This window comes from Ursus arctos, unplaced genomic scaffold (assembly GCF_023065955.2).
Source record: "Ursus arctos isolate Adak ecotype North America unplaced genomic scaffold, UrsArc2.0 scaffold_18, whole genome shotgun sequence".
Classification (NCBI taxonomy): Eukaryota; Metazoa; Chordata; class Mammalia; order Carnivora; family Ursidae; genus Ursus; species Ursus arctos.
The window spans coordinates 54,666,170-54,682,863 of NW_026622852.1; the positions used below are offsets into that span (position 1 = coordinate 54,666,170).

Sequence of the window (16,694 nt, forward strand, 5' to 3'; positions counted from 1 at the left end):
ACAATCAACGCTTCTGTTTGACTGTATGGGTGCTGAGATGTCTGGAGAATAGCCAAATGGAGATGTCCAGTGTGCAGCCAGATGCAGGGTCTCGAGGGAGAAAGTTGGGGCCTCTCACTAAGGCAGAGAAGGGGGAGAGAAAAGGGGTCTCAAAGAGAGCCTCAGGGGGGCGCCTGGGTGGCACAGTGGTTAAGCGTCTGCCTTCGGCTCAGGGCGTGATCCCGGCGTTATGGGATCGAGCCCCACATCGGGCTCCTCCGCTGGGAGCCTGCTTCTTCCTCTCCCACTCCCCCTGCTTGTGTTCCTTCTCGCTGGCTGTCTCTATCTCTGTTGAATAAATAAATAAAATCTTAAAAAAAAAAAGAGAGAGCCTCAGGGCAGGTCAGGATTGTAGAGTGGAGAGACAAGGAAGATGTGGCAACAAAGAGGCTGACGGTAGAGAGGAAGGAGGCCATCTGTCCAGAGAACCAAGCTCCGGATCCATACATAAGTCCTTTCCTAGCAGCTACTAATCCAGAAGGGAGGCACCGGCTACTTAAAGTAAATGCAGAGTTACCGGGGAGGATGAACAGTCAATGCCTACTAAGCAGGGTATGATTTCCCGGAGGGATCTTCACGTTTTTTGCTCATACATCCCTCTGTGCATTTTTAGATCAACATTGAAAAATTTCATCATAAGCTTAAATGTTTACAAAAGGTCCGATTTTCTGTCTATTGTGTCAGTATTTTAAGATGATAGCTACTTTGCTCTTCTAGCATACTCAATGGAATCTAACCCCATAGCAATTTTACTTATTGTTCAGGTCTAAACTGAGGTATGGAGGAGAGCCTTCTCCAACCTGCAGATTGAGTGAGGTGCCTCGTCTGGGCCTCCCACATTACCGCACTGACCACACTGGATGTAAACCATCTGTCTGTCTCCCTTACCCCAGACGGAGAGCTCTGTGAGCACAGGGACTCTGCCCTGTCCATGCTGTATCCCCAGTATATGGCACTGAATCTGACACAGAGCCAGTGTTCATTAAATATCTGTTGATCGGTTAGCTCAACCAGTTCAGCAAAGCCTGGGCCAAGGTTACCTAGACCAGTCTCCTCACTGAACCCAACAGCCAGAGTGAACTCTGTTCTGCCCATGCCGCTCCCCGTGTGAAACCGTCTGTGGCTCCTATGGTCCCCAGAACAGAGGCCAGACTCCTTACAGGCCTTGCAGGCCTTCCCATTCCAGTCTCCCCTAGCTCTGCGCCCTCATTCTCACCAGCCTCCAGCATGTGAAATACTTCCCCAAATTGCACTTTCTGTTCTCTGTGTAGACGATGCACTCCTCACTTCTTGAGTAACTCCTTGAATTCTCAGTTTGGATGGAAGCCTTCCCTGCTCCACGGCCCCTGGGCCTCGCCTCTCCCGCGGCCCAGTGTGGGGCCCCCGCCCGCTGTCTGCCTTTCCCAGAGCCTGGAGGCTCCGGACGGCCAGGACCAATTCCCGTTCCTTCAAGGCTGTCTTCCCAGCACCGGACAAGGGGCCGACCTTAAAGCACGCAGAAGGACACAACGGGCTTCGGGTTTGACTGTGAGCCAGGGAACCGCAGTCTTCGTGCCTCCCCAGTGTTCGGTTGGGCCCGAGCCCCCACAGCGCAGAGCAGGTGTCTCAGGAAGGCAGGCAGGTGGGCAGACATGGGAGAAGCTCACTACAGCTCCAGGGGAAGGGATGACAAAGCCAAGTGTGGGGGTTCGGAAAAGGTCTAGGGCACAGAACGGTAAGAAGTAGGAGTGGGGTCCGTGAAAGCCGAGCCGCTGGACAGCTCTCGCGCCACGCACAAAGATGGCGGCACAGAGACCCGCCTCCACCAATGTGGCCGGTCCGAGGGGCGGCCCGAGGGGCGGAAGTAACGCAGCCGGAAGTCCGGTCCGATCTCGGTGGGCGGGCAACGCGGCGCGGAGGTTGGCGGGCTACGAGGGTTGCGATGCGGCAGGTTGCTCGCCTAGGTCGTGGGGCGGTGCTGGGGCTGCTGCTGGCGGTCCACGCGGTGGCGGCGTTCGAGCCCATCACCGTGGGCATCGCCATCGGAGCCGCGACGGCGCTCACCGGCTACCTGTCCTACACGGACCTGTACTGCCGCTTCGCCGAGTGCTGCCGCGAGAAGCAGCCGCTCAACGCGTCGGGTAGGGCGGGTCGGCCCGCGAGGGGTGCGGCGCTCACCCTGAGCTGAGGCGGGAGGGAGGACGGCGGGGTTTCGGTCCGGACTCCAACCCTGGAAGCCGTGCCCTCTGAGACCCATGCTCCAGATCGTGGGGCTCTGCCCAAGCTCCTTCGTAAATGCCTCGGATTCCCTCAGTACAGTAAGAAGCTGAAAGCAGCGTGCCCAGCCCTTCGCACCATGTCAGTCCTATTAAGTAGTTTTCATATGTGCAGCGGCTACCCAGAAAGCCCACATTTGGCCCTTGGTTTTCTTACAGGCCAGCAGGGGTGGCTGGGGAATAGCATGCAGCTCAGTCAAGAGAGGGCTAATCCTTGGATGAACGAACACGTTTAGCTTCCTTATCAGACACTGGAGTATTAAGGAGGACATCCGTCCAGTGCATATCCTTGGAAGTGGCATCGTGTGACTCTGCAGCCCTAGGTTCTGCCTCCGGGCGAGCCCTGGGGTTTGGCAGATACCCTGCTGGACCGCGTGCTAATATGTGCCTCTCGCTTTGGCCACCTGGGGAAAGTGCTGCTTTTCTGGTGCCTGTTTAATGTGTATTTTTCTCTCTGTTCTACGGCTGGCTCCTGCAGCCCTCAAGCTGGAATTAGAGGAGAAGCTGTTTGGGCAGCATCTGGCCACAGAGGTGATTCTCAAGGCACTGACGGGCTTCAAGAACAACAAAAATCCCAAGAAACCGCTGACCCTTTCCTTACATGGCTGGGCTGGCACAGGCAAGAATTTTGTCAGCCAAATTGTGGCTGAACATCTTCACTCAAAAGGCCTGAGGAGTAACTTTGTCCACCTGTTTGTCTCGACTCTGCACTTCCCTCACGAGCAGCAGATAAAACTGTACCAGGCAAGAGAATCCTGTTATCCTGTCCACCGGCCACTTGGACTGGTCTGGGCGACCTCCTCACTAACTCTGGCCTCTGCTGCTTCTCTTTGCACTGCTCTAGCTCCGGGCCCTCACTGAGTTAAGGCACACTTGTCCCCAGTAACCCTCTGCTGTTTGCAGAGCTCTCCTACAACTTTTTTTTCTCATTTGATTCCAAGATAATACAGTGGGGCAGGTGACATTATTTCCCTTAAAAGACAGAGCCAGGAGAGGCGAGGGGATTTGCTCCTCACAATTTCTCTGGCCTTGTGGCGAATCAGAAACTTGGGCCCCACTCTCCAGACTCGCTGTTTGCGGGGTAGCCACGTTCTGCAATGAATGAGCGGGTTCAGTGTTTCTGTCCCAGGCCTTGGTGAAGCGGATCAGTCTTAAGTGATTTGTCCTGATATGGCTGCATCAAAGTTTCCCACCTGTGATGCAGCATTTGCAGTTAGCACTGTAGACTAGAGGATTTTTCCCCCCTCAGGAGCTTTTATTTCCTTTCCTCGCATCCAAATCCTTGGCGTTGCTTTCATTCTTCAAATGAAAGCCTCAAAGAACTGACTCTTAAGACCGTTCCTCCTCCTTTTGAGATATTCTGTCTACATTTAATTTATATTAACTTGTCTAGTACGGTTCTCAATTCAATGACTGTTGTCCTTGTAAAGGTTAATCGTCCTACTGTTAGGTGAGGACATTAAATAAGAAACAGAAACAACTCAACAAGGAAGTGAAAGTGCCATGCAAACAGAGCTGGGAAATTCCTGAAAAGAAGGAATAATTTTTGTTTTTCCAGATTCTTTCATGAATCTCTAGGAATACAGCGATTAGATGAGGGGGCCTCTGGAGCCTTTCACGTTTTGGGGTGGCGGACTTGTTGCTTGGGTGTCTTTGTCTCGGGAAAGCATAGGAACAAATGCTTTCTGTGAAATGCCAGCTCCTTTGTTCACTGCATCAGTCCAGGCACTGGTTTGGGGGCACTGTGCAAGTCTGAGTCCAGCTTCTTAATTCCTCCGTATGTCTGCTGAAATTAACTTGAGATTTCAGGCCACGGTGAGCTGAAATGATGGGCTGGTTCACAGTGAACTGGTGACTATTCTTGTATCTTGCTCCTCTTATACCTGTAAAAAGTCGTATTCAACCCATCACTTGAGTTAGGTGCTAAAATGCAAGGAAGTTTTTTTCTTGTCTTTCAGTTTCCACTTTTTATAAAGTTATGGAAAAGCTGTTATGCGAATGGAGGTTAGGATGCTGTTTCCCAGAGTCCTTCGTAAAGGCCCAGAGAACTCCACGGCGCCGTGCTTCTGGTCCCCTTGGCACATCCTTTGAGCCTCTGCATCCTCTTTCTCTTATGGTTGGTCTAGGACCAGTTACAAGGATGGATTCGGGGTAATGTGAGCGCATGTGCGAGCTCCGTGTTCATATTTGATGAGATGGACAAGTTGCACCCCGGGGTCATCGACGCAATCAAGCCGTTTCTAGACTACTACGAGCAGGTGGATGGCGTGTCTTACCGGAAGGCCATCTTCATCTTTCTCAGGTCAGCGGCAGGTGCTTTCTCGGGGGCACACAAGGCACTCATTCTCCTGGTGCTAGAAGGAGATCCCGGCAACTGTCAGCCTTCTGTTGCCCAGGGACAGAGGTGCCTGGCAAAAGTGAAGTGTTGACTTCTCTTACTTTGGGGTTGCTACAGTTGGCATGGCAAGGAGCGTGAGAGCGGGAGAAAATGAATTAGATATTGCTGGTAACAGGCCATTTCGTAACCTGCACATGCCACCGAGGGTTATCAAAAGTCAGCATCGTACGACAAGTTCTGGAAAAGCAGGTTTCAAGCTCCGTGAGGGCAGACGCTTATCTTGTCCTTGTCCAGGAGCACTTCATAAATATTCCTCGGTTAAGAATAAACCTCAGAGCAGGTATGATTCCTGATTAGACACAGAATCTTACTATGTATTTTTACTCTGCTTCTTTGGCAAACTCAGCAATGCCGGTGGGGACCTCATAACTAAGATTGCCCTTGACTTTTGGCGGGCGGGAAGAAAGAGGGAAGACATTCAGCTGAAGGATCTGGAACCCGTGCTGTCTGTCGGAGTCTTCAACAATAAACACAGTGAGTCTCCCAGGCTGGGGAGCCCCCTAACCCTGCCAGCAGAGTCCCCTCCTTCTTTAAACCTTCCACAAAGGCACCGAATCTATCCGTGGGCCTTTGTGGCTTCGCTGAAGTAGGGACTTCTTCGGGCATTCCATAACAGAAACCAGTTAGGGGTAACTGACCAGTCCTTTTATCAAGCCTGTTGCACGCTTGATAGAGAATCTCGAAGGGTAGAGACATGAAGGATGTACTATTGTGGGTTGGGATCAAAATGGGCCCTGTAAGAGCAGTGAGCTTGGCCAGGTGACAGGGACAGTGATGGGAAGACCCAGCTGTGTCTTGCTTTGCAGGTGGCTTGTGGCACAGCGGACTGATAGATAGAAACCTCATCGATTACTTTATCCCCTTCCTCCCCCTGGAGTACAGACACGTGAAGATGTGTGTACGGGCAGAGATGAGGGCCCGCGGCTCTGCCATAGATGAGGACATTGTCACCAGAGTGGCAGATGAAATGACTTTTTTCCCTAAAAGCGAGAAAATCTACTCAGACAAGGGCTGCAAGACTGTGCAGTCACGGTTGGATTTTCACTGACCTCTTCCTCAAGGATGGCAAGAGGCCGCCAGAGCTCAGCAAGTGAGGGTCTTGCCTTCTGGAAGCACTTTGAAGCCCTCTTTGGGGTTTGCACTTTGCACCTGTGGACTTGCGGCCTGTAGAAGTTTCTCGGAGTCGAGTTTTGAACAGACACTCACCTGTGGAGTGCGCTTGTCATTTTGGACCTGACAGCAATCCATCTGTTAACTGCAGTGGAAGATGAACTTTTAAAATCCTGCCCCTCCCCCCTTGCGGACCTTGACAGAAGTGCCTTGCAAACAGCTGTGTGAGACCTAGGACCCGTTCTGACCCCACAGCACCCACACCTCAGAAGCTGCCGCTCTAACTCAGGGAGTTCAAGGGCCCTGCCGCCATCTGGGGAGCATTCAGTTTGCGCCTGCTGAAAACCTTCTCTGTTTCTCTGCACAGAGAGCGTCCACTGGTTTCAAGTCTTTTCAGTTGAAATCGGTGGCACCTCCAGGCACGGTGTCCGGTGGTGATGTGGGCCTGCCACGGAACATTCTCGACCAGGTGACCTATCTGCCTGTGGGGTGGGGTCTCCACCCGAGGCCTCTGCAGCAGACCAGGACTGACAGCCCTGCAGTCTGTCCGTTGCGCCTGCTGGTCCTGGAATTCCTTTGCCGTCTCTCACCCAGTATCGAGCTCAGCCTGCCTGGCCCTACTTCTGCTCCTGAACTTTGGTTGCTGCTAGATTTGCCCCCAATCACACGTCATCATGAGAGTCCAGTCAGAGTGAGGTCATTGGTTTTGAATTTGAGTCCTTGGTTCCCATGGTAAAATGTCTGTAACAATTTGTGCATGGGTCAGTCTCTCACTTTATTCCAGAGAATCATTTGAAATCCATAGGCCACGCTCAGTCTCCGTGGACAACACGTGCCAGAGTGGCCAGCTGGCAGAGCCCACGTTGCCAAAGAAGTGTAAGTACTGTACACCAGAAATGCTAGAATTTTCAAGGATATGTATGTTTTTTATGATGTTTTTACTTGTGAATCTTAGATAATAGAAAAGGGACATTTTAAAACATGGGAAGGACACCAAAAAATGGAATAATTGCCTATCTCTTTATCAGAGATCTTAACGAAAACGGTGTGCATTTTTATTGTTCAGTGCGTGGAGATAGCTGGTCATCAGACAAGGTCCCGAGTGTCCTCTGATGACGAGCACCCTCTGTGGCAGTGCCAGGCTGGACCGCCCTGGTCACTGGGAAATAAGACGGATTCCAGCCCGTGTGAATTGGGGTGTGTGTGTCACCGCTGCGACGCGACCACAGACACATTAGAACAGCGTACAGTGTGTTTATATGTAAGATGGAGAAGGAACATCTTTATGACACGGGAGTGCCTTACAGAGGGTCACCTGTAGTCTTTTAAAAATGCCAAGTTAAGGGATGCCTGGGTGGCTCAGCCGGTGAAGCGTCTGCCTTCGGCTCGGGTCATGATCTCAGGGTCCCGGGATCGAGCCCTGCGTCAGGCTCCCTGCTGAGCGGGGAGCCTGCTTCTCCCCTCCCTCCTGCTTCCCCTACTTGTGCTCTCTCTGATTTAAAAAAAAAAGAAAGACAAATTAAGGCTTAAATTTTTTGGTACGTGTTCTTGCATTGGAGCCGAGTGATAGTTCTTTCATAACCCCGTGAGGATCTGGGTCAGGGAGAGACAAGATTTTCCCTGTTCTGAGTGACGTAATTCATTCACCACGTGTAGGCCACCTTTGGACTTGTAACCTGAAGAGGCCACGGCTGACCACAGCCCAGCCTCCTTCGCCCTGTGTAAGAGGTAGAACGAGAACTTGAATTGACATACTGAATATGAAATAAAGCCTATATTTTATCATGTGACACGTCACTTGCAAACTTTTTCTTTTCCCCTAGTTTATTTGGTAACTCTGAAAAAGTTTGAGCTTGGGATGAAGGCTGTTCAACAGCTTGGGTGTCAGGCTTACTACACCCTGGACATGTTGGAAGGGAGTCTGCACGTCAGGGCTGGTCCCCCCCCCCACATACACTGGATTAGGGGATGGGTTCTACGCCACAGTTCCATGGATGAAAATGCCAGGGAGAGCTGGACTTCTTTCTAGCAAGTGTTTTCTCCTAAAATTAACATAGGAAGGAAGGATATTGAGGCAGTGGGAAAACAGGACTTTCTGCTGACATTCTGAACCTGAGCAAGGCCAGGCTCAGAGCCAGAAACCAGAGCCGGCGCAGTGAATTTCTCGCGAGCGCCACCTGGCCTCTTCTGTGTCAGTGAATCATTAACACCAACCCTCTTTCCAGGACTGAGGACAAGCCAGCTACTTTCTGAAAAGTTCAAACCCTCTTTGCCAGCATCCCACCCACTCCCCCCATTTCTTAACTGAAGGTGCTCCAGTCCCGAGACAGGACTTTCCGGGTCTGTTCCCAGCCTTGTGCCGTGTCCGCTCCAACCTGTACTGCCTCGTCTACAAAGACTGCACTTGCCAAATGAAGTCAGGGGTCTCCTGTGTTCCCTCACTCGGGGCGCCCAGGTGCTGGGGCTGCCGTCTGAGAACTTTTAGCCCGATCTGTGACTCCTGGGGATAGCTTCTGCTCCACGTCAAGAACCTTCCAACCCGTGGGGCGCCTGGGCGACTTAGTCAGTGAAGCGTCTGCCTTTGGCTCAGGTCATGATCCCTGGGTCCTGGGATCCAGCCCCACATCGGGCTCCTCGCTCAGTGTGGAGTCTGCTGCTCCCTCTCCCTCTGTCCTCCCCTCTGCTCGTGCTCTCACTCATTCTCTCGCAAATGAATACATTTTAAAAATCTTAAAAAAAAAAAAAAAAGGACCTTCCAACACTTGCAGCCGTCCTTAGGAGGCCTGGACGCCCTTGAAGAGCCTCTCTGCAGGCCAGGGGACAGGCAGAGGGGCTCCTGTGGCAGCTGGGCGCCAGCTGGTCCTCTGGGCCTACTAGAAATGGGTCCCTGGGAGCACTTAGGTCCCACACCCCAGAGGAGCCCCACCGCCGGCAGGCACACATGGGTGTTGCATACACCAAGGTACGTCTAGGTTCCTGCAGGGCTCCGTACTCCTGCCTAGCATCTCAGCTGGGGTCACGTCTCTGGATTTCAACTCTGCGGCTGGGTGTAGGAGCTCCACGAACCCCAGTACAGCTGAGCGAAGAGCAAGAGCTGTCAGGGTCCTGTGTCCCTGCGTGAAACTTCACTCCAGCCTGCACTGCACCTGTTCGGTCTTAATTCATAGCTGCAGCACATAAGACCTACGGTGGAGGGTTTTTTCCCTCCTTTAAAGATGTATTCACAGATTATACACAATTTTATTGCAAAATGGTAGCTCTTTGTAGTTATAAGCAAAAACGCTATCCTCGGCATCCTCTGGGTGGACTGGGGGGAGGGACAGTTAAACTTTCCTAAGAGGTTCTGGGAATTCTCATTAAACAACAAAAACTAGCAATGAGTACAGTTTTTAAAAATATGGCAAAACTTGCCAGACAACACATAGCTCATTCAGGAATGGAAAGCAGAGAAGGATCTTCCTTTGTGAAACTGAAGGACTGGCAGGTGAGAAGCTGGAAATACTTTTCTTTCAAAGAAACTCTGTTTCTCACCAATGTTCACAATGTTGCTACGATCATTCCCGCGGTTCACAATGTTACTGAGATCAAAACCCTTGGAAAGGGGATTTAAGGCTTATCTATCTGCAACTTGCCTGAGTGTGTCCCCTCTTACGCACTCGTCCTTTTATCTAAACACTTCATTGCCCCTTGCGACAGTCACCCTGTGACAGGTCTCATCACTGCCCCAGCCTTGGTCCCCAGTTATGCCATCCTAGGGACAACATGCCAAGAACCCAGCCTCGGGCTTTTTTTGCAGTAAAGACATCATGGTATACGATACGGTGACAAGAACTTAAAAAAACCACACAAAGCCAGGAATGTAGAGTCTGAGAAGTTTCTCATAACGTTAAAAACCATTTTAAATAAAGTTACCACATTTTCAGTAAAACTTAGACGTCCTTCCTTGAAACAGAAACGCTTGAAATTAAAACATGATTTTTACAAAATCATGAGCCCTGGGCTGAGCGGACTGGGAGCTGGCTGCTTCCTCCTCTCTGACGCCTCCAGGGGCTGTTCCGAAGTCCACGATCTGCAGGGTATGATGCCTGTAGGCTTCGCCGGATGAAAACTGCGCAGGAAAATTCCCATCCTGTCCCACAGGAAGTGTTCCCTTTAGTCCTCTTCCACAGTACGGAGCCGGGGGAGGTCCGGGAAAAGAGCCAGGTGTTTTGAGTTCCTTCTCCAACTCGAAGCAATGACTCCAGGGCCGTCAGTCATCGTAGTAGTAATCTAACTTGGTGAACACAGTTTTGCAGCCTTTGTCCGAGAAAACTCTCTCCTCTTTGGGGAAAAATGTCATCTCGTCAGCCACTTTGGTTACAATGTCCTCGTCAATTTCAAAGCCTCGGGACTGCATTTCGACTCTGATGCACATTTTTAGGTGTTTATATTCCAGGGGGAGGAAGGGAACAAAATAATCAATGAGATTTCGGTCAATTAAGCTGCTATGCCAGAAGCCACCTGGGAAAAAGAAAAAGGTGTTGTTCATCCATCCAGCACACATCCACTGGGCGTCCACTGGGGGCCAGACCCGGAGGTGGAGCCCACGATCCAGTGAGTCAGGTATAACCCGGGAGCTCGATGCCTCCGCGAAAGCCAAGCACAGGACACGTGGCACCTTCCTTAGGCCTCGGGCACAGGGGAGGCCTCCCAGATGGACCTACAGATGCGAAGCGGGAGAGACGCGGACCAGCCCCGAGTGCCAGGTACCCGCAGAGAGGCGGAGAGGGGTACGGGGCGGACCAGCATTCCAGGCTGGCAGAGCTTCAAAGAAAGTGCAAGGAGAGAGGAGGCCCCAGGGAAGGAACCGCCACTCCCTTACTTGGGACGCACTGGACTTGCAGCAGCTGGATCAGCAACAGGGCAGAGACCCACCAGCGCTGCCCGCACGTCCAAACCACGCAGCGCGCACCGCGGGACCAGGAACTGAACCTCAGAGCCATGCTGTGTGAAGATGGCGCTCTGGTGCGGCCCCAGGGCACAGCCTTTGCTGTGTGTTTTCAGCGGCGACGAGTGCTGGCTCGGCACCCACCCCATGACCCAGTCACGTCCCTTCCTGGATTCCCAGGAGGACCCAGCACACGCTCCCTCCTGATGACCGTATGCCGCTGGGTCACACCCGTGCTTCCAGAGGTGACCGTCTTCCCTTACGCTTCGCCACTTTACTCTGGGGCCTCAATCCTGGCCTCACTCTGACACCAATTCCGACGTGTGTGGCGTTTTTCCCACACCACCAAGCCACCCTCCAGCACCAGCTGGCCGTGCTACAATTCTGCTCAGTTAAAGGACAGCACTCAGGAACAGCCAGATGGAAGAGATGCACAGGGCAGGGAATGCAGGAAGGACGGGACACTTCCAGGCCCCCTCCCAGAGGACCACTCTCCCCACACTCCATGTGTTCACCCCGGAAGCTCTCTGAACTCCATCCTTCTGGGTTCTTACGGGAGCTTCGTTCCATAGGCGTGACTGATCAAATCACTCGCCACTGGCGACTGATTCCACCTCCAGCCCCCCTCCTCTCCTCGGCAGTCAGGGGACGGGACTGAAAGTTCGAACCCTCCCATCACCTGGTTGGTTCCCCTGGAAACCAGACTATGCCCTTTAGATGCTTCTCCAAAGGCCCCTTATTAACACAAACTCAGGTGTGGCTAACGGGTTTGTTATGAATATCAAGGCACCTTTGTGGCTCTTGTCACGTAGGAAATTCTGAGTGTTTTAGATCTGTGCCAGAAACGGGGACAAAGAGCGAACACACAGTTCTCGTTAGAAATCCTAACTGGAGCGTCCGTTTTCCTTTCCCAGCAGTGCTTTGCACATAACTGGTGCTCGGGAAAGATCTCACTGCCTGGATGGGGTGGAGTCTGGCCGTGGCTGCGGGGAAGAACAAAACTAATGGCCGAGCAGTAACAAGGGGCATAGCCCGTTTCCTGAAGGCCTGCTCTGCGTCAGGCAAGCCCCGGGCCCTGGGGAGAGGGCATGGAGCCGGCAGGCGTGGACGCTGGCCTCAGGGGGTCACAGCCCGACAAGCCGGCACACAGGTAATTTCAGATAGTGCCCGGGGCTGTGAGCACTGAGATGGGGTGAGTGGCCAAGGAGGACAGGCTCCTTGGCCAGAGTAGGCAGACGCGGCCTGGCTCAGGAGGTGACCTCTGGGCAGAGCCGGCACGACAAGAACCCGACCACAGGGAGAGTGTTCAGACGAAACAATGATCTCAGACAGTCTCTGGAAAAACCATCTACGGACCACTCCCCAGTTTGTACCCTCAGCCCAAGCGCCCCACCAGAAGCTCACTGAACGGCCAGCCATCTGCCCCGCATCTCTACAGGGGTGCCTCGCCCACTGTCCACGCCTGCCTCCGAGATCTCTCACCCAGCCCCACCAACTCGCAACTCCGCCGTCTGTCCCCCGAGATGGCAGCGCCACCCTTCTGCAGCTCAAGCCAGACCGCTGAATTGGTCCTCGCTCATTCCCACGCCGATCCTCTAGGAGATCTTGTTCTACCTTCCTTAGATTTCTCCCTTCAAAACGCATCCTCATCCCACCGTGTCACCCGGTCCCACGACTAGCATGGGGGGCTGGGCCACCAGCATTCGTGGCCCAGGCTGCTGCACAGCTCCTGTGTCCCTGCCCCTGCTGCCTTCAGTCTAGCCGCCCCCCACCCCCACCCCAGCAGCCAGCGTGGTCCTGTTAAAACCAAGTCTGGTCATGTCAGTGTTTGCTCAAAACACTCCAGGGGCTCTGTCCTCCATTTGAAGTTAAACCCAAAGCCTCCCTATGGCCCTCTAGGCCTTCCACGACCAGCACCCCCAGTGGAAGTCTTGCCTCTTACCCAACCCCCTTCTCCTTTGTTCCTCGGTGCCACAGTGACCCTAGGTAACCCCCCCTCAATGCTCCTGCATGTGCTGTTCCCTCTGACGGAATGCTATTCCCTGTGGTATCCACATGGCTCACTCCCTCACTCCTCGGATCAGCTCAAATGTTACCTTCGCAGTGAGCCATCCCTGATCACTCTATATAAAACTGCAGCCCATCCTCATTCCAGCACCCCCAAACCCTCGATACTGACTGCCCTTTTACCTACCGGACAGGAAGACAGATCTCTACCTCTATGTAGATACAGATATCCATCAACTGACCCATTTCCTTCCTTATTTATTATCAATAGGATGTAAACTCCATGAGAATAAGGATTTGCTTTTGTTCACTGCTATGTCTCCAGTTTTTGGACCAGTGCCTGCCACCTAGTAGGTGCTCAGTAAACACTTGTGGAATGAATGAATGAATGAATGAATGAATGAATGAGTTCAGCCATCTGCCAAGGCCGCAGTCAGTCAATGGCTGAGCCTGGTCCACCTGATTCTGAAGCTTATACTCTGGAACCCTCTGTAACCTCCCAGAACGTGGGTTCTAGGCAACAAGCCTCACCTTGCTGAAGCATTTAGGCTATGGTTCCCAGTGCATGCGTTCATACTGTTTGGCATGCCAAGGAACCATCTAACCTATTACAAAATATCCTGGCTTTCATCAGTAATAGTCTGGCTACACAAAACGGATATACAACACCCCATACTGTTTCACGTATCTCTGCAGGAGGATGAATTCCTGTTTCAAGGGAGAACTTTTGTCTTCTAAGCCCAAGAAGAAACCCGAATGGAGCAGATTTAAATGGTAACAGTCAGCCCACATGGCTCCCAGGTTACCTGTTGAGTCATTCTGCATCATGGGGAGTTCCCACCGCCAAGGGTTCAAGGTCAAAGGTGTCTGAGTTCACTGGAAAACCCATGAGCTGGGCAGTGAAAAGCTCAGGCTCTGGGACCAGGGACACCAAACAGGCTGGGTGGCCTTGGGCAAGCGGCTCCCCTCGAGCCTCCATGTCCTCCATCGTAGAAACGATGACAGTTTCTACCCCACGAGGTTACTGTGGAGATCAAAGAAAATCTGCAGGTAGGGTGTTCTATGCAGCACCCAGTGCAGAACAAGGGCCTGCCGCCTGCTTGGCTATTATTCTAGTGCACAGAATCTCCTCAGAGTTCCAGGACAACACACACAAAAAGGGACCTGACAGGTCCTCTCTTTTGGAGGCACCCACAGCAGCCCTCCTTGCTCAACTGCCTGCTTTTCTTCCACAAAGGAAAAGCATTTAGCTAAAGAAAACAAGGAACTCATTTTTTAAGACGTCAACAATCAAAGACTGTCCCTCTTTCTTTAAAACAGCACTTTCCAAAACTTTAGGGTGTCTGAAAGTCACCTGGAGTTTAACACAGATTCTTCCGAGAAGTTCTGCCTCAGTAGGTCTGGGGCAGGGACTGAGAACTGGCATTTCCGGTCAGCTCCCAGGCCGCGGCGATGCCGAAGCGCTACATCTTAGGGCCGCGGGATCACAAGCGCAAGGGTTAGTAACAGCTGGCACTTACTGTTCTTGTTATTGAAGGCCGACACGGATAAGGCTGGCTCCATGTCTTTGAGCTTGATCTCCTCCCTCTGCTTCCCATTTCTCCAGAAATCTAAAGCCACGTCTGTGATCCTTTCTGCTCCGGCATTGCTGCAACAGAATTCCGGATGAGTGAGGACTGGGTTTCGTCCTGAAGCCCAGGGACTTGGGTGCAGAGTTCTTCAAGCGGCTCCCGGCCCTGACCTTACCTGAGAAATATGAAGATGGCTTTCTGGTAGGAGACCCCATCCACGTGGTCGTAATAGTCTAGGAAGGGCTTGATGGCATCTATGAGGCCGGCGTGCATCTTGTCCATCTCATCAAATATGAAGATGGACCTCGCACAGGCGCTCACGTTGCCGCGGATCCACAACTGTAACTGGTCCTGAATGACAAGAGGGAAAAGCCAATCAAAGTTCTCAGTGAGTGCAAGAGAAATAACTGCTTCCACAATGGCCACGTTTATGGAGTGCTGTGTGCTCGGCACCACGCACACGAGTTTCTGTGGTTCCTCCCCACAACTCCATGTAGCACGTGTTGTCATACCTATTTTACAGATGAGGAGACTGAGGCATAGAGCTTCATCATCTTGCCCAAGATTACAAAATTAGTAATGTGGTAGAGCTGGGATCTGAACCCTGCCCTGCCTGGTTCCAAAGCCCCACACTGACTGTAATTCCTGTGCTGTGCGGATACAGCGATGCCATGTCACTGAGCTGCTGGTCCTTGTCATTAAAACGGCAATGTTCATCCGTATCCTGTGTACACCTGCCTTCTTTGGTCCCAAGATTACAGAGCTGGCAGGTGGGAGAGTTAGGACTCAACCAGGTGTGTCTGCCCCCAAAGTCCAGGCCATTATTAATCAGCAAGTTAAACTGTAAAAGCAATTTGCAACACTTCGGCTAAACTACATTAGGCCATTCTAGAAATGTCTCCTCTTTTACAAAATGAGTTAGATGTGATGATCTTTAGGTTGGACGTGATGACGTCCATGTCTAACCCCACTTACTAAAACGAGTATCATAGGGAGCCTGTTTTCAGCAACCACCACGAAGCTCCATGGTATACTGCTCCATACAACCTCAAACCCTCCCTAACTTCCACACCTTTCAAAGGAACCCACGCGTGTAGACGTCTTCAGGCCACTCACTCCAACAGGCAATTCCCAAATCCCACCCCACGACAAAGAAACCGCGAACGGGGCATCATCCAGGAAGGATTCCAAAATTCTGCTCTTGCCTTATACAGGGTGATGTTGGAGACATGTGGAAAGTGCAACGTGGCCACAAACAGATGGACATAGTCACTGTTCAGACCACCCTCGTAAATATTCTCCGCGATGATCTTGCTGACAAAATTTTTGCCCGTGCCCGTCCACCCGTGCAGAGAGAGGGTGAGAGGTTTCTTCGGCTTCGGGTTGCTTATGAAGCCGAACACAGCATTTAAGATGACTTTCTTTGCAAGATGCTGTCCAAAGAGCTTGCTGTCCAGATCCTTCTGCAGCGCTGGGGAAAAGCAAAGCTAGTCAGGAAGGGGGTGTCTGTGTGTCTGGCGAAATCTAGCCAAGTGTACAGGCGCGTGTGAAAGCCAGCAGAGCCAGCTAAGCTCTTCGAGCGCCGGTGAAACGCTGAGGTACGTCAGCACTTGGCCCGCAGGTGGCGGTGGGCCTGGAGGCCTCCCCCGGCCAGCCCTGCCCCTTCTCCGCGCGCCGCAGGACAGGGCTGCGGTTCGGCCGCCGCCCACGGCGCGGGAAGACTTCCCACCATCCCTCCTGCCTCCGGAGCGAAACTCTCGTAGGAGGAAGCGGCCCGGCCCGCAGCCCGCCTCCTTGGGTCTCCGACCAAACCCGGGTCGTCCGAGGTCGTGGTCGTGGCCTGGCGCCGGGCGCCACCCCAGCCAAGCCGCTCCGCCTGCGGCTCCGGCCCTGGCCCCCCGCCTCAGACTCCCGACCCCCGGCCCTCAGCCCCGACGGCCGCCCGACCCCCGTTCGACGCTCGCCCCGCCCGTCCTACCCTCCCGGCTGAGACTCCGCTTCTGGTCGCAGCACTCCGTGAAGAGGCAGTAGAGACGCGGGTAGATGTAGCCGGTGAGGACGCCAGCCAGGGCCAGTCCCAGGCTGATGGGCTCCACCGCCCGCACCGCCAACGGCGCCAGCAGCAGCAGGCCCAGCGCCGCCCGGTCCAGCTTCATACCCGGACCCGCGCCGCCCTGCGCGTTCTCGCGCTACCCCAGACCGGCGCTACGGCCAGACGACGCTTCCGGTCCCCACCCCACCCCCGCCGCGGGCGCCATTTTTGTGCGGGGCGGGTCTGATCGCGCCGCCGCGGCCGCCATCTTTGTGTGGGGCAGAGCCCCTGCCTGCTTCCGGGAGGTGAAGGCCGGGAGGACGCTGGGGGCGTTTTTTGTTTTTTTTTTTAAATA

General features: G+C 53.1%; 2 protein-coding genes across 2 annotated transcripts; one reads left to right on the forward strand and one right to left on the reverse strand.

Annotated features, from left to right (window-relative positions):
- The first annotated feature begins 1,893 nt into the window (after window positions 1-1,893).
- TOR1B (torsin family 1 member B) lies at window positions 1,894-7,592 on the forward strand. Its single transcript, XM_026514172.4, has 5 exons — window positions 1,894-2,159; window positions 2,773-3,038; window positions 4,421-4,596; window positions 5,039-5,166; window positions 5,499-7,592. The coding sequence occupies exons 1-5, from the start codon at window positions 1,961-1,963 to the stop codon at window positions 5,738-5,740; spliced, it is 1,011 nt and encodes a 336-aa protein (XP_026369957.1). The 5' UTR covers window positions 1,894-1,960; the 3' UTR covers window positions 5,741-7,592.
- Window positions 7,593-9,662: 2,070 nt separating this feature from the next.
- On the reverse strand, window positions 9,663-16,511 carry TOR1A (torsin family 1 member A). Its single transcript, XM_026514173.4, has 5 exons — window positions 16,286-16,511; window positions 15,513-15,778; window positions 14,483-14,658; window positions 14,257-14,384; window positions 9,663-10,302 (listed from the first exon to the last, which is right to left on the reverse strand). The coding sequence occupies exons 1-5, from the start codon at window positions 16,461-16,463 to the stop codon at window positions 10,052-10,054; spliced, it is 999 nt and encodes a 332-aa protein (XP_026369958.1). The 5' UTR covers window positions 16,464-16,511; the 3' UTR covers window positions 9,663-10,051.
- Between the last annotated feature and the right edge of the window lie 183 nt (window positions 16,512-16,694).